The 26,079-nt window shown below is 41.8% G+C and overlaps 1 protein-coding gene across 1 annotated transcript in view; it reads left to right on the forward strand.

Annotated features, from left to right (window-relative positions):
- The window catches only part of LOC126937264 (olfactory receptor 1J1), a 50,767-nt gene extending 36,121 nt beyond the window's left edge, over positions 1-14,646 (forward strand). Inside the window, exon 2 of the mRNA XM_050760688.1 lies at positions 14,526-14,646. Coding sequence (XP_050616645.1) covers positions 14,526-14,646 — 121 coding nt within the window. The remainder of the gene's footprint in view (positions 1-14,525) is intronic.
- Positions 14,647-26,079: the final 11,433 nt, after the last annotated feature.

Below are 26,079 nucleotides of genomic sequence, written 5' to 3' on the forward strand. Positions count from 1 at the left end.
TCAGCAAGGCGGTGGTATAGAAAGTTCTAGGCCACAAACTGCCACAGCTGGCTCATGAAAGCTCCTACTCACAAACCTCACAGGACATCTCACCTAAAGACCTCCCCCACACTAGCTGGCAAGCACCCCCAGCACTCCATGCTCCTCCCACCACAGAGTTGGTGCCTCATGTTCCCTCACAGATGGCAAGCTTCCTTACCCCAAAGACAGCACACGGCTATCAACAGCTGGCTCAGCACTGCTGGATTGGGAGGATGCACACAACCTTGAACACTTCAGGGCACTTGTCTATGGAAATTAAACAAGGGGCTCTCTGAACCTGACCTGTCTTTGTGGAATAGAGAGAATCCATGCAATCCTAAAACATCCAGCCCAGAAGAGAATGAAGCAGCAGAGTGGGCACAGGTATAGAACAATTTTGAGAGATGTCCAGATCTCCAGACAGGCTGATTTTTTGGAGGTCTTTCTCTCCCAAAGATAATAAAAACTGGAAGAGATAAATACTTCTTCAACTGAAAAGACAGCAACACAAGCTTCAAGGAACATGGAAAGAAAGTCAAGAAAACATGACACCACTAAAGGAAAACCATAAAGCTCCTTTAACTGATACCAACAAAATGGAGAGCTAGGGGGTGGAGCAAGATGGCCGAATAGGAATAGCTCCAGTCTCCAACTCCCAGCGCGAGCGACACAGAAGACAGGTGATTTCTGCATTTTCAACTGAGGTACTGGGTACATCTCACTAGGGAGTGCCAGACAATCGGTGCTGGTCAGCTACTGCAGCCCGACCATCGAGAGCTGAAGCAGGGCGAGGCATCGCCTCACCTGAGAAGCCCAAGGGGGAAGGGAATCCCTTTTCCTAGCCAGGGGAACTGAGACACACAACACCTAGAAAATCGGGTAACACCCACCCCAATACTGCACTTTAAGCAAACAGGCACACCAGGAGATTATATCCCACACCTGGCTGGGAGGGTCCCACGCCCACGGAGCCTCCCTCATTGCTAGAACAGCAGTCTGTGATCTAACCACAAGGCAGCAGCGAGGCTGGGGGAAGTTCTAGACCACAAACTGCCACAGCTGGCTCATGGCCCGCCATTGCTGAGGCTTAAGTAGGTAAACAAAGCCGCTGGGAAGCTAGAACTGGGTGGAGCTCACAGCAGCTAAAGGAAACCTGCCTGTCTCTGTAGACTCCACCTCTGGGGACAGGGCACAGCTAAACAACAACAACAACAAAAAAAAAAGCAGCAGAAACCTCTGCAGATGCAAATGACTCTGTCTGACAGCTTTGAAGAGAGCAGTGGATCTCCCAACACGGAGGTTGAGATCTGAGAAGGGACAGACTGCCTGCTCAAGTGCGTCCCTGACCCCTGAGTAGCCTAACTGGGAGACATCCCCCACTAGGGGCAATCTGACACTCCACACCTCACAGGGTGGAGTACACCCCTGAGAGGAAGCTTCCAAAGTAAGAATCAGACAGGTACACTCGCTGTTCAGCAATATTCTATCTTCTGCAGCCTCTGCTGCTGATACCCAGGCAAACAGGGTCTGGAGTGGACCTCAAGCAATCTCCAACAGACCTACAGCTGAGGGTCCTGACTGTTAGAAGGAAAACTAACAAACAGAAAGGACACCTACACCAAAACCCCATCAGTACGTTACCAACATCAAAGACCAGAGGCAGATAAAACCACAAAGATGGGGAAAAAGCAGGGCAGAGAAGTTGGAAATTCAAAAAATAAGAGCGCATCTCCCCCTGCAAAGGAGCACAGCTCATCACCAGCAACGGATCAAAGCTGGACAGAGAATGACTTTGACGAGATGAGAGAAGAAGGCTTCAGTCCATCAAACTTCTCAGAGCTAAAGGAGGAATTATGTACCAAGCGCAAAGAAACTAAAAATCTTGAAAAAAGAGTGGAAGAATTGATAGCTAGAGTAATTAATGCAGAGAAGGTCATAAACGAAATGACGGAGATGAAAACCATGACACGAGAAATACGTGACAAATGCACAAGCTTCAATAACCAACTCGATCAACTGGAAGAAAGAGTATCAGCGATAGAGGATCAAATGAATGAAATGAAGCTAGAAGATAAACCAAAAGAAAAAAGAAGAAAAAGAAATGAACAAACCCTTCAAGTAGTATGGGATTATGTAAAAAGACCAAATCTACGTCTGATTGGGGTGCCTGAAAGTGAGGGGGAAAATGGAATCAAGTTGGAAAACACTCTTCAGGATAGCATCCAGGAGAACTTCCCCAACCTAGTAGGGCAGGCCAACATTCAAATCCAGGAAATACAGACAACGCCACAAAGATACTCCTCGAGAAGAGCTACTGCAAGACACATAATTGCCAGATTCACCAAAGTTGAAATGAAGGAAAAAATCTTAAGGGCAGCCAGAGAGAAAGGTCGGGTTATCCACAAAGGGAAGCCCATCAGACTAACAGCAGATCTCTTGGCAGAAACTCTACAAGCCAGAAGAGAGTGGGGGCCAATATTCAACATTCTTAAAGAAAAGAATTTTCAACCCAGAATTTCATATCCAGCCAAACTAAGTTTCATAAGTGAAGGAGAAATAAAATCCTTTACAGATAAGCAAATGCTTAGAGATTTTGTCACCACCAGGCATGCCTTACAAGAGACCCTGAAGGAAGCACTCAAAATGGAAAGGAACAACCGGTACCAACCATTGCAAAAACAGGCCAAAATGTAAAGACCATCGAGGCTAGGAAGAAACTGCATCAACTAACGAGCAAAATAACCAGTTAATATCATAATGGCAGGATCAAGTTAACACATAACAATATTAACCTTAAATGTAAATGGACTAAATGCTCCAATTAAGAGACACAGACTGGCAAACTGGATAAAGAGTCAAACCCATCAGTCTGCTGTATTCAGGAGACCCATCTCACACGCAGAGACACACATAGGCTCAAAATAAAGGGATGGAGGAAGATCTACCAAGCAAATGGAGAACAAAAAAAAGCAGGGGTTGCAATACCAGTCTCTGATAAAACAGACTTTCAACCATCAAAGATCAAAAGAGACAAAGAAGGCCATTACATAATGGTAAAGGGATCAATTCAACAGGAAGAGCTAACTATCCTAAATATATATGCACCCAATACAGGAGCACCCAGATTCATAAAGCAAGTCCTTGGAGACTTACAAAGAGACTTATACTCCCATACAATAATAATGGGAGACTTCAACACTCCACTGTCAACATTAGACAGATCAACGAGACAGAAAGTTAACAAGGATATCCAGGAATTGAACTCATCTCTGCAGCAAGCAGACCTAATAGACATCTATAGAACTCTCCACCCCAAATCAACAGAATATACATTCTTCTCAGCACCACATCACACTTATTCCAAAATTGACCACATAATTGGAAGTAAAGCACTCCTCAGCAAATGTACAAGAACAGAAATTATAACAAACTGTCTCTCAGACCACAGTGCAATCAAACTAGAACTCAGGACTAAGAAACTCAATCAAAACTGCTCAACTACATGGAAACTGAATAACCTGCTCCTGAATGACTACTGGGTACATAACGAAATGAAGGCAGAAATAAAGATGTTCTTTGAAACCAATGAGAACAAAGATACAACATACCAGAATCTCTGGGACACATTTAAAGCAGTGTGTAGCGGGAAATTTATAGCACTAAATGCCCACAAGAGAAAGCTGGAAAGATCTAAAATTGACACTCTAACATCACAATTAGAAGAACTAGAGAAGCAAGAGCAAACACATTCAAAAGCTAGCAGAAGGCAAGAAATAACTAAGATCAGAGCAGAACTGAAGGAGATAGAAACACAAAAAACCCTCCAAAAAATCAATGAATCCAGGAGTTGGTTCTTTGAAAAGATCAACAAAATTGACAGACCGCTAGCAAGACTAATAAAGAAGAAAAGAGAGAAGAATCAAATAGATGCAATAAAAAATGATAAAGGGGATATCACCACCGACCCCACAGAAATACAAACTACCATCAGAGAATACTATAAACACCTCTACGCAAATAAACTGGAAAATCTAGAAGAAATGGATAATTTCCTGGACACCTACACTCTCCCAAGACTAGACCAGGAAGAAGTTGAATCCCTGAATAGACCAATAGCAGGCTCTGAAATTGAGGCAATAATTAATAGCCTACCAACCAAAAAAAGTCCAGGACCAGATGGATTCACAGCTGAATTCTACCAGAGGTACAAGGAGGAGCTGGTACCATTCCTTCTGAAACTATTCCAATCAATAGAAAAAGAGGGAATCCTCCCTAACTCATTTTATGAGGCCAACATCATCCTGATACCAAAGCCTGGCGGAGACACAACATAAAAAGAGAATTTTAGACCAATATCCCTGATGAACATCGATGCAAAAATCCTCAATAAAATACTGGCAAACCGGATTCAGCAACACATCAAAAAGCTTATCCACCATGATCAAGTGGGCTTCATCCCTCGGATGCAAGGCTGGTTCAACATTCGCAAATCAATAAACGTAATCCAGCATATAAACAGAACCAAAGACAAGAACCACATGATTATCTCAATAGATGCAGAAAAGGCTTTTGACAAAATTCAACAGCCCTTCATGCTAAAAACGCTCAATAAATTCGGTATTGATGGAACGTACCTCAAAATAATAAGAGCTATTTATGACAAACCCACAGCCAATATCATACTGAATGGGCAAAAACTGGAAAAAATCCCTTTGAAAACTGGCACAAGACAGGGATGCCCTCTCTCACCACTCCTATTCAACATAGTGTTGGAAGTTCTGGCTAGGGCAATCAGGCAAGAGAAAGAAATCAAGTGTATTCAGTTAGGAAAAGAAGAAGTCAAATTGTCCCTCTTTGCAGATGACATGATTGAATATTTAGAAAACCCCATTGTCTCAGCCCAAAATCTCCTTAAACTGATAAGCAACTTCAGCAAAGTCTCAGGATACAAAATCAATGTGCAAAAATCACAAGCATTCTTATACACCAGTAACAGACAGAGAGCCAAATCAGGAATGAACTTCCATTCACAATTGCTTCCAAGAGAATAAAATACCTAGGAATCCAACTTACAAGGGATGTAAAGGACCTCTTCAAGGAGAACTACAAACCACTGCTCAGTGAAATAAAAGAGGACACAAACAAATGGAAGAACATACCATGCTCATGGATAGGAAGAATCAATATCATGAAAATGACCATACTGCCCAAGGTAATTTATAGATTCAATGCCATCCCCATCAAGCTACCAATGAGTTCCTTCACAGAATTGGAAAAAACTGCTTTAAAGTTCATATGGAACCAAAAAAGAGCCCGCATTGCCAAGACAATCCTAAGTCAAAAGAACAAAGCTGGAGGCATCACGCTACCTGACTTCAAACTATACTACAAGGCTACAGTAACCAAAACAGCATAGTACTGGTACCAAAACAGAGATATAGACCAATGGAACAGAACAGAGTCCTCAGAAATAATACCACACATCTACAGCCATCTGATCATTGACAAATCTGAGAGAAACAAGAAATGGGGAAAAGATTCCCTATTTAATAAATGGTGCTGGGAAAATTGGCTAGCCATAAGTAGAAAGCTGAAACTGGATCCTTTCCTTACTCCTTATACAAAAATTAATTCAAGATGGATTAGAGACTTAAATGTTAGACCTAATACCATAAAAACCCTAGAAGAAAACCTAGGTAATACCATTCAGGACATAGGCATGGGCAAGGACTTCATGTCTAAAACACCAAAAGCAATGGCAACAAAAGCCAAATTGACAAATGGGATCTAATTAAACTAAAGAGCTTCTGCACAGCAAAAGAAACTACCATCAGAGTGAACGCGCAACCTACAGAATGGGAGAAAATTTTTGCAATCTACTCATCAGACAAAGGGCTAATATCCAGAACCTACAAAAAACTCAAACAAATTTACAAGAAAAAAGTAAACAACCCCATCAAAAAGTGGGCAAAGGATATGAATAGACAGTTCTCAAAAGAGGACATTCATACAGCCAACAGACACATGAAAAAATGCTCATCATCACTGGCCATCAGAGAAATGCAAATCAAAACCACAATGAGATACCATCTCACACCAGTTCGAATGGCAATCATTAAAAAGTCAGGAAACAACAGGTGCTGGAGAGGATGTGGAGAAATAGGAACACTTTTACACTGTTGGTGGGATTGTAAACTAGTTCAACCATTATGGAAAACAGTATGGCGATTCCTCAAGGATCTAGAACTAGATGTACCATATGACCCAGCCATCCCATTACTGGGTATATACCCAAAGGATTATAAATTATGCTGCTATAAAGACACATGCACACGTATGTTTATTGCAGCACTATTCACAATAGCAAAGACTTGGAATCAACCCAAATGTCCATCAGTGACAGATTGGATTAAGAAAATGTGGCACATATACACCATGGAATACTATGCAGCCATAAAAAAGGATGAGTTTGAGTCCTTTGTAGGGACTTGGATGCAGCTGGAATCCATCATTCTTAGCAAACTATCACAAGAACAGAAAACCAAACACCGCATGTTCTCACTCATAGGTGGGAACTGAACAATGAGATCACTCGGACTCAGGAAGGGGAACATCACACACCGGGGCCTATCATGGGGAGGGGGGAGGGGGGAGGGATTGCATTGGGAGTTATACCTGATGTAAATGACGAGTTGATGGGTGCAGCACAGCAACATGGCACAAGTATACATATGTAACAAACCTGCACGTTATGCACATGTACCCTACAACTTAAAGTATAATAATAATAAATAAATTTAAAAAAAAAAAAAAAAAAAGAAAACAAAAGGCCTGAAATCACTATACAAAATATAAAATGTATTAAACACTACCATCCACAGAACAGTCTTTATTATTGATTATATTTAAAAATTATTTGCGTAATTATAGATTAAATTGTAAATGAGTATTATACCTGAACCTCCATTCGGAAGGCAATTCCTTGTAGCACTATAGAACATCTAATTACATTGCAAAAAGTATCCTTTTTTGCTATCGTTCAACACGGCAAGTGCTTCACTGCTTGGAAAACTCTTTGAAGACAAAAAAGAAATCTTATTTCTTTTTTTGTAGCCTTCCTGATATTTACAGTAATATCAATAACTGTTTTATCGACATTCCCATCTTTCTTTGCCTTTCTAGCCCTATGCCTTCTACCTGGTAATGGACACAGGAAGCAGTTCTGGGAAGCCTAATCCTGCTACATGCCTGTAGAGGGCAGGTTAGCTGAACCAGAGATGTCTACCCAGAGAAGCCCAGTCTGCATCAAGATAGGTAACAAATGGAAAGAGATCATAAAATGGGAAATAATACCTGGAAAGGAAGGTGTCTTTTTTTTTTTTTTTTTTTTACCTGGAGTCTCACCCTGTCACCCAGGCTGGAGTGCAGTGGCATGACCTCAGCTCTCGGCAACCTCAGCCTAGAAGATTCAAGCAATTCTCATACCTCAGCTTCCTGAGTAACTGGGACTACAGTCATGCGCCATTGAACCCGGCTAATTTTTTTTGTTTTTAGTAGAGACAGGGTTTCACTATATTGCCAGGCTGGTCTCGAACTGCTGGTGTCAAAGGATCCACCCACCTCAGCCTCCCAAAGTGCTGGGATTACAGGCATGAGCCACTGCACCCGGCCACTGGGAGTTGTCATTTTTATCTCAGCAGGAGGAGGATAATATTCTTAGCTGTTTCTCTCATATGTGGTGCTCATCATAGCCAATACAAGAAAATACCCCAAGATTTATTTCCCTTTGATAAGGAGGACTGGACCGAAGCCACATGGCAACGATTACCTGAGACATTATATACGAGATTTGGAGATAAGACATCAGAGTTCTTTGATGACCTGCCTAAGCAACAGTTTACTGTTTTAGTCACATTTTGTTCTTATGTGTATCATGCTGATTCTCTGTAACACTAAGAGGATTCCTGCCTTTGAACCTCACTGGACATACTGTGACTGTCAGCTAACAGCTCTTCAGCATGTTGTTGTAAACCAGGATGACACCCCATTGTTAAAGCAAATACCTTGGTATGTGGGAGACATCATTGCTGTTGTCTGCCTAGTATATTGGAGTCTAGTTTGCCCTTTTAACTACAGCATGTGGTAATGTGTTTGGAAAACAATACAGGCAGGCATTCAAAAAATCACAATGATGTCTGAGAGGGGACTATTGACATGACATGGTTTTCACATACCAATGATGATCTCACCCTGGAACTTCCAATAGGATGATTATGGGAAGCCGTTGGGATACTTGAACTGAATGGCCCCTGGGAACTGAGTATGATAACCCTACAATCTCTTAAGGGGCACAGTACTTTTTAAATGCATGTAGTTTACTTGAATTAGTCTTGTATCACAAGTACTCATGGCTGCAACACTTGTCATCACAGACCCAGCATTGGTCCAGAGTACTAAGAGGGTCCAGAGTACTAGGAGGTTGGGAACTTGGTTAAGCATGGCAAGTAGAAATGACTTTTCCGGAGACTCATGCTTGTGGTCTAAATGGTCACTAGGGGGAGTCCTCTTCCAGGAAACTCACTGAACTTGCATTTGGCCCAGAAATACGATGAAGGAATGTGGTAGGCGATTCTCACATGGCTGTAAAGGAATACCTGAGACTGGGTAATTTACAAAGAAAAGAGGTTTAATTGGCTCATGGTTCTGGAGACTGCACAAGCATGGCTCAGCTTCCAGGAAGGCCTCAGGGAGTTTTACTCATAATGGAAGGCAAAGCTGGAGCAGGCCGGTCACATGAAAAGAGCAGGAGCAAGGCAGGGATACGGGCAGGTGCCACACCCCATATTTTTTTTTTTTTTTTTTTTTTTTTGAGATGAAGCTTTGCTCTTGTTGCCCAGTCTGGAGTGCAATGGCACCATCTCAGCTCACTGCAACCCCTGCCTCCTGGGTTCAAGCAATTCTCCTGCCTCAGCCTCCTGAGTGCCTGGGATTACAGGCATGTGCCACCACACCCAGCTGATTTTGTATTTTTAGTAGAGATGGGGTTTCACTATTTTGGTCAGGCTGGTCTTGAACTCCTCTGGAGTCTCACTCTGTCACCCAGGCTGGAGTGCAGTGGCATGATCTCAACTCGCGGCAATCTCAGCCTAGAAGATTCAAGCAATTCTCATACCTCAGCTTCCTGAGTAGCTGGGACTACAGTCACGCGCCACTGCACCTGGTTAATTTTTTGTATTTTTAGTAGAGACAGGGTTTCACTATATTGTCAGGCTGGTCTCAAACTGCTGTACCCAGCCACCACACACTTTTTAAACAACCAAATTCAGGAGAACACACCCCCATAACCCAGATACCTCCCACCAGGCCCCACCTCCAATCCCCATGGGATTTCATTTCAGCATGAGATTTGAGTAGGACAAATATCCAAATCATATCATAGTATTTGAATGGACTATACCTTTTACCCAACTGACTCAGCATCTTGCTTGTCAATAACTCTGGGCAAGAATCCATACACTCACTAAGGAAGGAAAAATTGCCATGTCAACAGCAACAGCACCTGATATATTTAAACAGCAGTTGTGTTGCAGGCTCAAGCAAGAGGAGATATGTTTATGGGAACACTATGGCCAACCTAACCTATGGTATATGGTAAGATGACTGGTAAGCATGCTATTTACTGCTACTCCCTCAGAGCAACAGTGTCAAAAAGTTGAAAGCAGTTTTGACTCTGTGATACAACTGGTATTACCTTGGATGACCCAAAGTTGATCCTTAACTGGCTCAAACTCTACCAATTGTGGACAGATGGGCAGTGCTCCACAACAATACCTGGAACCTGAGTTACTATAAAACGTATTCCTTGGGCCGGGTGCGGTGACTCACACCTATAATCCCAGCACTTTGGGAAGCCAAGGTGGGCGGATCACAAGGTCAGGAGATGGAGACTATCCTGGCTAACACGGTGAAACCCCATCTCTACTAAAAATACAAAAAATTAGCTGGGCGTGGTGGTGGGCTCCTGTAGTCCCAGCTACTCAGGAGGCAGAGGCAGGAGAATGGCGTGAACCCAGGAGGCGGAGCTTGCAGTGAGCTGACACTGTGCTACTGCACTCCAGCCTGGGCGACAGAGCAAGACTCCATCTCAAAGAAAACAAAAAAATTATTCCTTCGTGGATGAAGTGTAATTATGCCCCCAGACCAGAGGCAACCTAGACTTTACTGAGCAATGGCCTCTAGTAATTACACCAGTTATGGAAAATGTGTATGAGAAAATGGTATTTTTGCTGAGAAGGTTAGGAAATTGACATGATTATATTAATGTCCTGAACATTGTCTAATCTTTCTGCTATAGGTAATAAAGAATTTGTAGACTACATTATAAAAAATAAATGAAAAAGGTTGCCAGAATAAAAAGATATTTTGAGATGTCAAACTAAAACTTCCAGTTGACGCAGTACTCATGGAGACTTATTGGCCAAAGAAAGAAGTAAATTTAGCTTTAAAAAAGTGACATATGTAACTCAACACCTCTGTTGAAGTCTGTAAAAATGCAGGTGAGGCCAGGCACAGTGGCTTACGCCTATAATGCCAGCACTTTTGGAGGCCAAGGCTGGAGGATCGCCTGAGGTTGGGAATTGGAGACCAGCCTGACCAACATGGAGAAACCCCATCTCTACTAAAAATACAAAATTAGCTGGGCGTGGTGGCACATGCCTGTAATCCCAGCTACTCGCGAGGCCAAGGCAGGAGAATCGCTTGAACCCAGGTGGTGTGGGTTGCAGTGAGCTGAGATCACGCCATTGCACTCCAGCCTGGATAACAAGAGCGAAACTCCATCTCAAAATAATAATAGTAATAATAATAATAATAATAATGCAGGTGATAGCAGAAAAAAAGGGAAGAGGAAGAATAGTCCAACTAAAAAAGACATAATAGAAATTTTTAAGTAAATATACTCATGGCCCAATGTGATTCTTGGGAAGGAATTCCAACTGCTCATTGAATAATATGGTCCTCATGGTTGCAGAGTTTTAAAATGTCTACTTTTGTGCATAAAATGTTGTAGAAGTTACTACATTAAGTATTACTTTCTAAGCTAGGTGATTTTGTCATTTGTGACAACATGGGTGAATCTAGGGGACATTACATTGAGTGAAATAAGCCAGGCACAGAAAAACAGATACCACACGATCTCACTTATCTGTGAAATCTAAAACAGTCAAATTCATAGAAGTAAAGAGTAGAATGGTGGTTAGCCAAGGATGGGGATGGGGGAATGGACAGAGAAAGGCGGAACACTGCTTAAAGAGTACATAGTTTCCGTTCGACAGGAGGACTGGTTCCGGGGATTTGTTGCACAGTATGATGACTATAGTGAACAATAACACATAGATTTCAAAATGGCTGAAAGAGTAGATTTTAGATATTCTCACCACAAAGAAATGATAAGCATTTGAGTTGATTAATATGATAATTAGCTTGACTTGATCATTACATAATGTATATGTGTGTAGAAACATCACATTATACCCTCACAAATATAGGTGATTATTTGTCAATTAAAATTAAATAAAACTTTTTAAAGATTTTTTTTTTTATATCGTGTCTTGCTCTGTCACCCAGGCTGGAGTGCAGAAGTGCAATCTTGGCTCACTGCAACCTCCACCTTCCAGATTCAAGTGATTCACCTGCCTCAGCTGCCCTAGTAGCTGGGACTACAGGTGTACACCACCAAGCGCTGTCAGTTTTTGTATTTTTAGTAGAGATGGGGTTTTACCATGTTGCCTAGGCTGGTCTCAAGCTCCTGGCGCCAAGTGATCTGCCCATCTCAGCCTCCCAAAGTGCAGAGATTACAGGCATGAGCCACCATGCCCGGCAAAGCATTACTTTTTAGATAAGTAGATGAAATGTTAGATATAGTAATTAGCTTGATTTAACCTTTCTACAATGTATACATAGATCAAAACATCACACTGTACCACATAAATATATACAATTATTATTTGTCAATTAATATGTATAATTATCTTTTAAATGCCTAAGGAACATATGGCAAAGAAGTATTGACAAAAGTCAGAGGTAAACTGGGAGGAAAGAATTAACAGGTGGAGTGTAATCTTTTTTCAGCCTCAAGAAAATCTGAGGACTTGACTCTTGGTTTCATTTCTTGCAACAGTAATTCAAAGAATGTACAGCATACCAGATCTATGATAAATTAGGATCCTGCTATGTAGTGAACCAACATGCTGCACCTCTTTGTTGATTTGTTAACTAGTAACTGGTTAACCAGTAATTGCTAGTAATTGACAAGAAGCAGCTGCACAGAAAAAAGAGAGCTAGAAATACATCTCAGAGAGGGCTACATGACTATCAACAGGTAAAAGCCAAACGAGCCCCAGATCTGGTGCAATGCCCAAGCTGAGATAGTCTGGCTACCTCTGTGACCATTCATATTCCAGTGTGAAATGATTGTAGACACAGGAAGATGAGCGGAGGACAAGCAAGGCCTCCACAGTGCTGTTGCAGTGCATAGCGTGGTGCCCATCATTTGTACTATTGTAAAGCTACATAAATTGTGGTGCTGGGTGAAGCCTGTTGTGTCTCATCAACTTGATTGTCAATCCCTACATAAGACCCTGCCTTCCCACTGATTTTGTGTACTCACCTTGCACAAAACGTCATCTTGTTCTTACCTTACTGTTTTTTTGGTAGACACAGGGTCTCGCTCTGTTGCCCAAGCTGGTCTCAAACTCCTGGGTATAGGGAAAAGAAAGAGAGATCAGACTGTTACTGTGTCTATGTAGAAAAGGAAGACATAAGAATCTCCATTTTGACCTGTACCCTGAACAATTGTTTTGCCTTGAGATGCTGTTAATCTGTAACTTTGCCCCAACCTTGAGCTCACAGAAACATATGTTGTATGGAATCAAGGTTTAAGGGATCTAGGGCTGTGCAGGATGTGCCTTGTTAACAATATGTTTACAGGCAGTATGCTGGGTAAAAGTTATTGCCATTCTCCATTCTCAAGTAACCAGGGGCACAATGAACTGCGGAAAACTGCAGGGACCTCTGCCCAGGAAAGCTGGGTATTGTTCAAGGTTTCTCCCCACTGTGATAGTCTGAGATATGGCCTCGTGGGATGGGAAAGACCTAACCATTCATCAGCCCGACACCCGTGAAGGGTCTGTGCTGAGGAGGATTAGTAAAAGAGGAAGGCCTCTTGCAGTTGAGGTAAAAGGAAGGCCTCTGTCTCCTGTCTGCCCCTGGGAACTGAATGTCTCAGTATAAAACTGGATTGTACATTTGTTCTATTCTGAGACAGGAGAAAAACCACCCTGTGGTGGGAGGTGAGACATGCTGGTGGCAATACTGCTCTGTTACTCTTTACTTCACTAAGATGTTTAGGTGGAGAAATGCATAAATCTGGCCTAGGTGAATATCCAGGCATAGTACCTTCCCTTGAACGTATCTGTGACACAGATTACTTTGCTCACATGTTTTCTTGCTTACCTTCTCCCTACTATCACCCTGTTCTTTTGCCACATTCCCTTTCCTGAGATAGTGAAAACAGTAATCAATAAATACTGAGGGAACTCAGAGACCAGTGCCAGTGCAAGTCCTCCGTATGCTGAGTGCTGGTCCCCTAGGCCCACTGTTCTTTCTCTATACTTTGTCTCCGTGTCTTATTTCTTTTCTCAGTCTCTCGTCCCACCTGACAAGAAATACCCACAGGTGTGGAGGGGCTGGCCCCCTTCATCGGGCTCAACCAATTCTCCCACCTTGGTCTTCCAAAGTGCTGAGATTACAGATGTGAGCCACAGCACCCAGCCTCAACTATTTTTAATTTATTTTATCTTGTTTGTTGTATGTATATTTCTAAACAACCCTATTCTTTTTAAAACAGAATGAGATGGAAAAAGAAAAGAAAGAGAAGGAAGGAAGGAAGGAAAGGAGAGAGCAAATAAGGAAAGGAAGGAGGAGTAGAGGAAAGAAACCCAGCCAGCCAAGCACTTGGCTTGTTTGGTTTTTTTGGTTTTTTTTCATGCGAATCTGGAGCATCTCAGAATGCAACTTCCAGGAATCCCAAAGTATAGATTAACAGAAAGTCTAGTCTCTCTCCTGAACAAGCCCTCGTCTCATTTGATATGTACAGAGATACTTAAGTATGCTTCCCAGTATCCACAGGGCCAGGATTTCATTTTCCCTCTTTGACCAAAAGACAGAGGTGCTCTGTAGAAGACAGATGACTCCATGCCCAGTGACAGAGGCTATAAGAATTAAAGAAAGAGGAAAGAAACACAAAAAGTGGCTCAACAGCCAAAAAGAATAAGCCTGAGAGGGGCTTCTGGCCAAGTTAGGTCAGAGGCATTCTCTCTTACAGACTGAGAGTTTTTAAGGGTTCAAGGAAGGAGAGCTTATCACAGGCTTGGAATGTTTGTCTCTTTGTCTTGCTTATCTGAGAAGGAGGGCTTTTGTGTCTGTTCCCACATATCTTCCTGCAGCTGCAGGCATACCCGCGAGTCTGCTTTTAGCTTTCCTATCTTCGTGCACCTAAAGAGAAACGAATGTGCTTATGAGGGCCCACTGTTTTACTGGGACCCATTGTATGAGTGTGAAGTTTGATGGTTACCCAAGAGACTTTCCCCCTCTCTCTGTGCCCAAGCTGTCTTATCTGTGTTTTACTATCTGCTATTTCTCGCTGCTTGTTGTTAGAAGATAAGTGATTTCCTTGAAATGCATGAAGTTAGAAAAGGAACTGGAACTTAAAGTGGAGCTGTTTGTCCAAGATAACAGTACTCCTGCTCTGTCAGAGGCCAGTAACTGGAAGGAGCTGGAGGGCCACTATTGCAACTAAAACTGGAACAATTCTTAGAGCTTCCCCAATAGATAAATCATGTAAAACTATTCTTACTGCATGCTGAAAATTCAGCACTTAAAGAGCCTTTGACATTGTCAATATCCCTGGAATCCAAAAAACCTGATAGTATTTCATAAACCAACATAACTCTAATCTACCTTCATCACTTGTCCCTGGACTAGCACAAATACACACACACACACACACACACACACACACACACACACCCCAAGTCACACTATTCCATTACCTGAAAATTATTGTCGCCCAATATTAAGCTACCTCATACCAAAAGACAAAATATCATTTCACTTTTATAGACATCCCTCATATTCCAAAATGGTCACTTCTGTTCCTCAACCTGAGTCACCTACAAATGGGGAAGCTGAGTCACACCTGTGAGATGTGACCATGAAAGCTCTGGGAATATTCTCGGTACTAACCAAGAGACAATTACATGCTCCATCTTCTTGGGCTGTACTTTGCTTGCTAAGCTTGGAAAAGGTTGACCAGGCGTGATGGCTCACACCTGTAATCCCAGCACTTTGGGAGAACGAGGCGGGTGGATCATTTGAGCCCAAAAGTTTGAGACCAGCCTAGGCAACATGGCAAAATCCTGTTTCCACCAAAAAAAAAAAAAAATAGCCAAGTGTGATGGCATATGTCTGTAGTTACAACTACTCAGGAGGCTGAGGTGAGAGGATCACTTGAGCCCAGGATGCAAAGGTTGCAGTGAGCCAAGACCACTTCACTGCACTCCAGCCTGGGCTACAGAGCCAGACTCTGTGTCAGAGAAAAAAAAAGAAACAAATGAATAAAACAAAACACAACAAAAAAAACTTGGAGAAGGCACAGAGCAGAGTTCCGTGAGGGAAGAGCTGGGAAAGAGACTACCCTGTTCCTTCAGAGCACAAAGGGCCCTAAGGAGACCTGGCAAAGGAAGATTAAAGCATCACAGTTGGGACAGGGTCTCCAGACCACACAGGTCCTCACTCAGTGGTTCTGGGTCACTCTGTCTGCTGGGATGGGAAGTCAGGATGGTGCTGGGGACCAGAGGTAGGGAATGAGAAAGGGATCAGAAGCGGTGTCAGGAAAACCTATGACCATGGTCACTCTGCTTCCCTCTTCTTGTATCCTTGTTCTCCTCTAGGGAGTTAATGAGTGGGAAATGTCAGGTGGCTGGAGTCTTCAACTGAAGTGTGGTTTCTGAGTAGACTTGCAGACACAGTGTGGAAAAGTCTTCTGCTTCTGGACAGTGGAAATAAAACATCTGGACATAGGAAGCACCATGACTAAATAGCCCCATCTATCACATATGTCCTCCTCACTGCCCTCCATGGGAGAATGGTGGGTTCCAAAATGTCCATGAGTCAAACATCGGCAAAAAATCACTCTGAGTGTTTTCATAAGACCCCAGTGAATCAGGGAAGGCTTATTCATGTGTTATTGTCCAAATGAACCCAAGGAAATCACGCACTATCCATGTGTACAGAAAGGAATGAGGGGTCACTATGACTAAACCTCTGATTTTTACATGTTTGGTTAATCTAAGTGCAGACCAGGCAGGCTTCCAAGATTTAGCTATGACTGGTTACTTTACTAAAATATTTTCTCTTCCTCATAGTATAAATACTAACATTTGTGGGTAGGGATGTTGACCACCTGCTGGGCATTGTGCTTTAACTTGCTTTTGTTCAGGGAATCTTCTCAACTTTGAGATAGGTACTCCCATTGTCCCCACTTCACAGATGGAGAAACCGTGTCACAGTGAGGTTAGGTGACTTGCCCTAGATCACTTGCCTGATAAGAGGCAGGACCACATACCTAAAAAGTGGACCAGTGCCCATTCTCTTAACCTCCATGCACGTGACTTCTATTACAGGCAAAGCATTTACTTTTTTCATGGAGAAGCCAAGAAGTCCAGGTTTCAGTCTTGACTAACAATAAAAATGTCAGGATAATTAAGGTTCTTCCTCCCATCATGCTCCAATTTCTCCCTTCTTTAAAACGATCCTACTGGCTCACTAGGAATTTCTCCAACTCAGAATCCCTAAGAGTCTGTTTTAAAGTTGAAGCTCTAAGAGACCAAGAGGCACCTTCAAGGAGAGACATTCCCACCATTCTGGTTGGTCTCTGTCCCATCTGTAGTGACTTAAATGGAATGCTGCTCTTTAGATAGTGGCCTGAGGTCTGTTGCATTTCTTCTTTACATCTGTTCTTAATTCTAAATGTCCATCCAAGCATTCTTTCATCTCGAAAATATTTATCAAGGGGCCATTGTGTCCCAGGCACCATGCCAGGTGGGGTGGGGTAACAAGGAACTAGACACAGTTCTTGTATTCAGGCAGCTCTCAGTCTAGTGGGGAAGACAGTGTTGTAAGTCCTGATTCAGTTCCAGGTCGTGTGTGTGAGAGGGTTGCCTGTCAGGGAGGAACATCAGGCAGGCTTCCAAAAGGATGCAATATCTAATCTGAGCCACAGGGTGAGGACTAATCACCAGGATTAACAGAGAAGGGGAATGGGCATTTTCAGACAGATGGAATAGTAAGTCCCTAAGGCAAGAAGCAGCAAGAAATATTTTACAGTGGGCACATGGAATGCAAGAAGTCATGGAGAAAGGCAAGAGATGGAGCAGAGCCCAGCAAGAGCCCATCATGGAAGGAGATTGGCCTTAAGTCTGCAGGCCATGAGGAAGCTTGTGCAGCACAAAGGTCACTGTTATGGCTGAATTATGCCCCCTCCAAAAAAAATATGTTGGAGTCCTAACCCCTAGTACCTCAGAATGTGGCCTTATTTGGGGATGGGGCCCTTTAGAGAGATACTCAAGTTAAGATAAGGTCATGAGGGTGGGTCATAATCCAACATGACTGGTGTCCTTATAAAGAGGGGAAGTTTGAACACAGAAACAGAAACACACGTGCAGAAAGGAAGACAATATGAAGAGACATAGGGAGAAGACAGCTATCTACAAGTCAGAGAGAAAGGTTTAGAACAGATCCTTTCGTCACAGCCCTCAGAAGGAACCAATCCTGACAACACCTCAAGTTTGGACTTCCAGCCTCCAGAACTGTGAGACAGTACGTTTCTGTTGTCTAAGCCATTTTGTTTGTGGTACTTTGTTACTGCAGCCCCAGCAAACTAATGCAATGATGTATTCAAACTTGCATTTTATAAAAACTGATTTGCCTACAATGTAGAGAATGGATTGAAAGGGGGCCGTGATCTCTGCAGGGAGCCTGGTTTGGAGACAAGACATGATAAAAGTCTCCATGAGGGCAGAAAGAGCTGAGACGGAGAGAGGTGAACAGACTGCGAGACGTGTGAGAGGCAGAATCTCCAGGATGTGACCATAGGTTGGGTGTGGAAAATGAGGACTCAAGGGCTGTGTCCAGTCTGTGTTTATAGCTCAGGTGAACATGTGACCAGAACATAGTCTAGTCAAACACCTCATCAGGAATCTCTGACACAAGTTCTGTACAAATAAGCAAGTCAGGGATGCACTGCATAGTCACTACTTTAAACTTTACACCTAGTTCTTCTGGCTTTTGACAGGAGGTGCCCCTAGCTTCAACGCCAGGTGTAACTTCATTTTTTCAACAAATATTTAGTGACCACCCACAATGTTCCAGACACAGTACTAAGCCCCAGGAATATAGTGGTGAGGTAAAGGAAACAAGATCCCGGTGTATTATGTCAATGAGATGAGAAATATTAATCATATTAATTAATAAATAATTATAGATCATGATAAGAGTTATAGAGGAAGGAAACAGAATTCTATGACAGCATATAACAGAGTGCCTTGTTCCAGAAAAGCGATGGCTCAGCTAACATCCAAAGGACAACAGGCAAGTAGGAGAAGCATCCTGGAAGACGGCATCATGAGCCAATGTAGGTAGCCAAATTTATCCTTTGATAAATGCTGATTAGCTCTTCTTCCCATGCCTACTTTCCCCAGGGGCTCCATCCAGCTTCTCCAATGTGCCAGGCTTCTGCCTACATTGGCTCATTCATGGTGTCTTCATCCTGGATGCTTCTCCTACTTGTCTATTGCCCTTTGAAAATCAGCTCAGCCATCACTTTTGGGAAGTCATCAATGGGCTTTGGAATTCCTGAAACAGAGTAGGGACTCAATCAATATTTACTAAATGAAGAGAGACTTTGTGTGGGGTTGAGTAGTGTTCCCCAAAAATTTATGCCCACCTTAAACCTCAGAATGTGACCTTATTTGAAAATACAGTCATCTATTCATATGTAATCAAGTTAAGATAAGACCATAGTGGATTAAAGTGGGCCTTTATCCGATGGCTGGTGTCCTTATAAGAATAGAGAAATGTAGACACAGATTTGCAAAGGCATGGAGACCAATGCCTTTAGAACACAGCCACATGAAGACAGAAGCAGAGTTTGAAGTGATGCATCTACCAGACGAGGAACAACAAGGATCATATACAACCACCAGAAGCTGAGAGAGAGGCAAGGAACAGACTCTCCCTCAGAGCCTCCAGGAGGAACCAACCCTGCTGACACCCTGATATTTGACTTCTAGCCTCTAGAACTGTGAGAGAACAAATCTCTATTGTTTTAAACTACCAGAGGCAATGGTATTTAGTCACAGCAGCCCCAGAAAACTAACACAGACTTTAAAAAGTTAGATGATTAAATACTGATTACTAAAAGATCACTGTAGTAGCAGTGCAGAAAATGGATGCAAGAGCAGATGTCGAGAGGGGATATGGAAATGCCAAATACACCATTGAAATGAAACCACAATAATCTAGATGGGAAACGATGGATTTTCCCACAGTGGTGATAGAGGAAGTATAGTTACAAGATTCAAGAGATAGTTAGGAGCTAAGATCATGGAGATCCTTGAATAAACAAAGCCCATGCTGACAGATAATAGAATGGGGGGAAAAGATGGAAAAATTGTTCTAATTCGAGCAACACCTGCTCCTCTCCCCACCGTGTGCTTCTAACTCCAGCCACCCTGATTCCCACAACCAAATATCCCTTCCATTGTCCTCCACATTTTGCCTAGCTCAGCCGCCTGCTGCTAATTTCTCCTTTATCAGACACTTCTCAGTCACTGTAACATATATCGTGTGTGTGTTCCATTTCTGTGTCTCTACCCTGGTTTCCTTCCCTCCATTCCCCCAATAACACTTGGTACATCATTCTTCTTGAACCTCCTTTTGGGGTCATTTGCTCTACAGGTATCTATATTTCCAACATCATTACCATCAATCTATCTGCCTATTCCAAGAAATAGATCATCTTTTGTGTTGAAGTTTATTCTGAATGACTTTTGAAAATAGAACAAGACCCAATATGTGTAAGAATTGGGAGATAAATTCCTGGCACAGTGTAAGGAAAAAACTCAAAAGTCAGAGTTATTGAAAAGTGAAGTCCACTACCCCTAGAAGAGGGTATGATAAAGATACTTTATACATCGGGCAGCAATTGAACTAGAGGATATCAAAGGTCACTTACAACTCAGAAAAATTGTTTAATATTAAGGAGTTTCAGACTCTTCGTTTTCAGAACTGACAACAGTGATATTTTGTAACAAGGTATATGTCCAAATCACACAAAATCTAGAAAATGTACCAGTTTTAGACATTGGTTATAATTTTATTGGGCCGTAGAGCTTTCCACTGTAAATAAATGTCACCCTCATTTGGTTCAGAAGATATCGATCCTGTGGTAAGAAATGAAAACTTGAGAAGGTAGTTGAAAAATTGATATTGTGAGTGAACATCTACAAGCAGAAAGGCTAAATGTCATTGTTTGGCAGGAGCACTTTATTTCTATTGGTGATCTTTCCTTGCACATGAAGAGAGTTTAATTAATGTAATACCCTTGCTTTTTTTTGCCTCATTACTGTTTCTACTCCAGGAAGTACATTGGGAAGGCATATATTTGGCCTGTAATATGGTTTGGCTGTGTCCCACCCAAATTTCCCATAACCCCCACATGTCAAGGGAGGGACCCAGTGGGAGGTAATTGAATCATGGGAGAGGTTACCTCCATGCTGGTCTCATGATAGTGAATGAGTTCTCACAAAATCTGATAGTTTTATAAGGGGCATTTCCCACCCCTGCCCCCCTTCACTCTACACTTCTCCTTGCCACCACCATGTGAAGAAGGGTGTGTTTGCTTCCCCATCCACCACGATTATAAATTTCCTGAGGCCTCCCCAGCCATGCTGAACTGTGAGTCAATTAAACCTCTTTCTAAGTTACCCAGTCTTGGGTATGTTTTTATTAGCAGCATGAGAATGGACTAATACAGCCTGTGTCAAAGCAAAATTTGCATTTGTCAAGGTTCAACAGGTAAGGTAGACTTTATTCAAGGCTGTTGCAATACAGGAGAGAATCCAGAAGTCAGTCTGACTTCAACTCCACAGAAACAAAGGGCAGGAGGGTTTTTAAGCACTGGGGTGAGCTAATGGAAATGTACTGAAGAACATTAGGGAAAAGTCGTAGACCACCTGTGTTTGCTAATTGACTTTATCCAAAGGAAAAATAAACTTTTCAGGCCTTATAACAGGAGGTTACTTTGCAATGTGGAGCAAGGCACCTGCTGAAGTTAGACTCCTGCCTTCCCACAGAAGATTGGAGATAGGAGTGCTACCTCCTTGGTGTTTACCTTCCAAAGAGATGGCTCCCAGGACCATGAGAGAGACATTTTTAGTTTGTGAAACCGGCAAGAGGCTCTTTAAAAGGTTTACATCTCATTGGGATACAGAAAACTTTACAAGTTTTCTAAAGTAAATGCTCTAAGAAAAAGAATGTCAAGGACCCAGAGTCAGGAAGAAACCTATCTGGAGTTTAGTCAAGCTGAGAGGAATGAAAAGTCATGCTGGTCACCTGCTTGACTCAGTCCTCACCTACAGGGATTGGGAATTCCTCTCTGCTTCTCTATGCACGGGAGTTAGGCAGCCTAATTTTAGCCCTTTCAACTTTTACTTGAAGCCACATCCTTCAGTGACATCTCTATCAGTAATAAAGGTGGTTTCCATCTACCATCCCTCTGTCCTATTTATCAGGCCTTCTCAGAGACCCCATAATCATGTGTGGCCCCTACTTATTATAGAGAGGTTCTTGCAAACAAGTCCTTGGAGAGAAGCATGCTTTCCCAAACCTGTCTCAAGGGGGCTTTACAAAGCCCAGCTACTTACCTAGGCTGCAAACTTTCTAGTCCATGTGTTAGAATCTTATTTCAATTCTAGCATACATTATGGTATGAGGTTTTAATAACGTGAAATTTCTGCTCATGAGTTCAGATATGTTTTGAATATTCTAATGATTTTATTAGAAATTTTATTTTTATTTTATTTTTATCCCATTTAAATTTTTAATTTTTAAATATTAAATTTTAAATTTAATTTTGAATATACAATTTTAGTTAACCATTTAAATTCTATTTAGATTTTATTGTGGAACTAGCAGTTCCCCTTTATATAAAGTTATGACTTAAAAATTCCCTCAGAGACTTCCCTATACTTAGCCACTAATCCTTCCCACAGAACTGTAAAAACATGATTATAGATGGCTGAGCACAATGGGGCTATGAGGTATGAGGCCAGTTAAGGGGAAATTCTCCTTCTAGGAGTCTTGAGAGCCTGTTCGACTCAGACCCTGAAGTATGCAAAGGCCTTTGTCTCAAGGTCGGGGATGAAGCATCTTTGTCCATGTGGAGACAGATTCGCAGCCAGTCTGACAAGAATGCTGCTTGTACTGCACCCAGGCTGGTACAGTGGCTCACACCTGCAATCTCAGCACTTTGAGAGGCTGAGGTGGGTAGATCTCTTGAGTCCAGGAGTTTGAGACCAACTGGGCAATATAGTGAGACCCCATCTCTGATGGATAATATTGAGTGTCAACTTGATTGGATTGAAGGATGCAAAGTATTGATCCTAGGTATGTCTGTGAGGGTGTTGCCAAAGGAGATTAACATTTGAGTCAGTGGGCTGGGAAAGGCAGACCCACTCTTAATCTGGGTGACCACCATCTAATCAGCTGCCAGGGCATCTAGAATATAAAGCAGGCAAATGAAAAATCTCATGAAAAGACTAGACTGGCCTTGCCTCCCAGCCCACATCTTTCTCCTGTGCTGGATGCTCCCTGTCCCCAAACATCAGACTCCAAGTTCTTCAGTTTTGGGACTCGGTCTGGCTCTCTTTGCTCCTTAGCTTGCAGATGGCCTTTGTGGGACCTTGTGATCAAGTGAGTTAATACTTAATAAACTCCCCTTTATAGATGTATATCTATCCTATTAGTTCTGTCTCTCTAGAGAACCCTGACTAATACACCATCTCTACAAAAAATTAAAAAGAAAATTAGCCAAGCATGGTGGCATGCACCTATTGTCCTAGCTACTCAGGAGGCTGAGATGGGGGGGATTGCTTGAGCCAGGGAGGTTGCAGCTGCAGCAAGCTGGGATTGCACCACTGCACTCCAGCCTGAATGACAGAGCAAGAGCCTGTCTCAAAAAAAAAAAAAAAGGAAAAAAAAAATAATTCTTAGGAAATTTGGGTCTGTGCTGTACTTGTTAGTTTCTGTAGTATAACTACACACTTTCAGCATTCCTGAACCTTCAATAAAATATTATTAACACGTATAGTTTTTTATTTACTGTACTGTGGTCACCTAGGAGTTTCTGTGCTTGTACTTGAGATGAAATGAAGCAAGATATAATAGTGCTTCCTTCCTTCTAGCCAGCCGTGGAGGCTCCAGCTAAAGCCCTTGGCCTGGTCAGATATGTCAGAGCAGCAAATTCACAAGGAGATTTTGTTTCAAGAAATCATTCTGCATCCATTGACTATCCATATTTAATTTAAAAAATTAAATATGAATCTGCCTTGCAACATTTAGGAAAAAATATTCCAAGTGATTATACATCTAAATGTGACAAACAAAATGACAAGGCTTCTAGAACAAAATAGATGACTATCTTCATGACCTAGAGGTAAGTAGAGATTTGTTCACTGGAACAGAAACCCATCATAAAATAATAGACCAATAAATTTGACTACATTAAAATTAAAGACTTGTGTTCAAAGTACATGATTATAAAGAGTGAAAAGGGAAGCCACAGAGTAAGAGAACACATTTACAGCACATGTCATCTTTAGAACATATAAAGAACTCCTGTAAATCAACAGAAAACTGGACGGAAATTTGGACAAGGAATTTCATATAAAAGAGAATATTCGAATGACCAATAAATATTAAGAAAGGTTAAAGATACCACTAAACACCTACCAGAATTGCTAAAATGAAAGACAAAAAATAAAAAGTCTAGTCAAGATTAAGGAGCAATAAAAATTCTTCTCCACTAGTAGCAACAGTATATAAGTTGGTATCATTTTAAAACTGACAGTATCTACTAATGTGAACTTATGCATACTTTATGATCCAACAATTTCACTCCTAGAAATAGACCCAACAGATATACATGCATATGTTCACTAGGAGACATATATCAGAATATTTGTGGCAGCAGTAGTCATGATACCCAAAGTTGGAAACTACCCAAGTGCTCATCAACAATAGAATAGAAAAATAAATTATGGAAAATTTACAGAATTATATACTTATATTGATAATTTTATAAACATAATGTTGCGCAAAAAACTCCAGACCTGAAAAAGTATTTCAATTCCATGTGTACAATGTACTAAACAGACAAGACTAATGTGTGGTGTTAGAAGTGAGCATAGTGGTTATGTCTGGGACAGGTAGGGCCTGAAACAGAGCATCATGGGGATTCCTAGGTGCTGGTAATGTTCTATTTTTTAAGGTGAGTGCTGGTTACATGGTGTTTTCATTGTCCTGGGAAAATTCATAAAAATGTATACTAATAATTTGGCCACTTCTTTCTATGAATGTTTTATTTTTAATTTTTTAAAAATTTAAAACATACACAATAAAATGCCACTACAAACCCACCTGAATGGTTTAATTTTAAAACGCTGACACTACCAAGTTTTGATGAAGATGTAGAACAATGGAAACTCTTACATAGTACCAGAAGGAGTGTAAATTGATTCAACTACTTTGGGAAACCCTTGAGAATTATTTACTAGATTTTAAAATACATATACTCTCTCATTCAGCAAATCCACTCTTAGGTACACACCCAACAGGAATGTGTAGGTTTTCACCAAAAAATATTTCCAAAAATATTCATATCAGCATTATTCATAGTAGCCAAAAAACTGGAAATAAATTAAATGTTCATTAACAAACAGAATAGATAAATAAATTGTGGTGCAGATACAATTTTTTATACTGCACAGCAACATGAACAATTATGTATTGTATTAGTCTGTTTTCATGCTGCTGATAAAGACATACTCAAGACTGGAAGAAAAAGAGGTTTAATTGGACTTACAGTTCCACATGGCTGGGGAGGCCCAGAATCATGGCGGGAGGCGAAAGGCACTTCTTATGTGGTGGCAGCAAGAGAAAATGAGGATAAAGCAAAACTAGAAACCCCAATAAACCCACCAGATCTTGTGAGACTTATTCACTATCATGAGAATAGTATACAAAAGACTAGCACCCACGATTCAATTACCTCCCCCTGGGTCCCTCCCACAACACATGGGAATTCTGGGAGATACAATTCAAATTGAGATTTGTCTGGGGACACAGCCAAACCATATCGTTCCACCCCTGGCCCCTCCAAATCTCATGTCCTCACATTTCAAAACCAATCATGCCTTCCCAGTAGTCCCCCAAAGTTTTAACCCATTTCAGCATTAACCCAAAGTCCACAGTCCAAAGTCTCATCTGAGACAAGGAAAGTTCCTTCCCACCAATGAGCCTGTAAAATCAAAAGCAACTAGTTACTTCCTAGATACAATGGGGGTGCAAGTACTGGGTAAATACAACCATTCCAAATGGGAGAAATTGGCCAAAACAAAGGGGTTACAAGGTCCATGCAAGTCCAAACTCCAGCAAGTCAGTCAAATTTTAAAGCTCCAAAATGATCTCCTTTGACTCCAGGTCTCACATCCAGGTCACGCTGATGCATGAGGAAGGTTCCCATGATCTTGGGCAACACCATCCCTATAGCTTTGCAAGGTCCAGCCTCCCTCCCAGCTGATTTCATGGGTTGACGTTGAGTGTGGATTTTCCAGGCAACACAGTACAAGCTGCCAGTGGATCGACCATTCTGGGATCTAG

Source organism: Macaca thibetana, chromosome 15 (genome assembly GCF_024542745.1).
Source record: "Macaca thibetana thibetana isolate TM-01 chromosome 15, ASM2454274v1, whole genome shotgun sequence".
Taxonomy (NCBI): Eukaryota; Metazoa; Chordata; class Mammalia; order Primates; family Cercopithecidae; genus Macaca; species Macaca thibetana.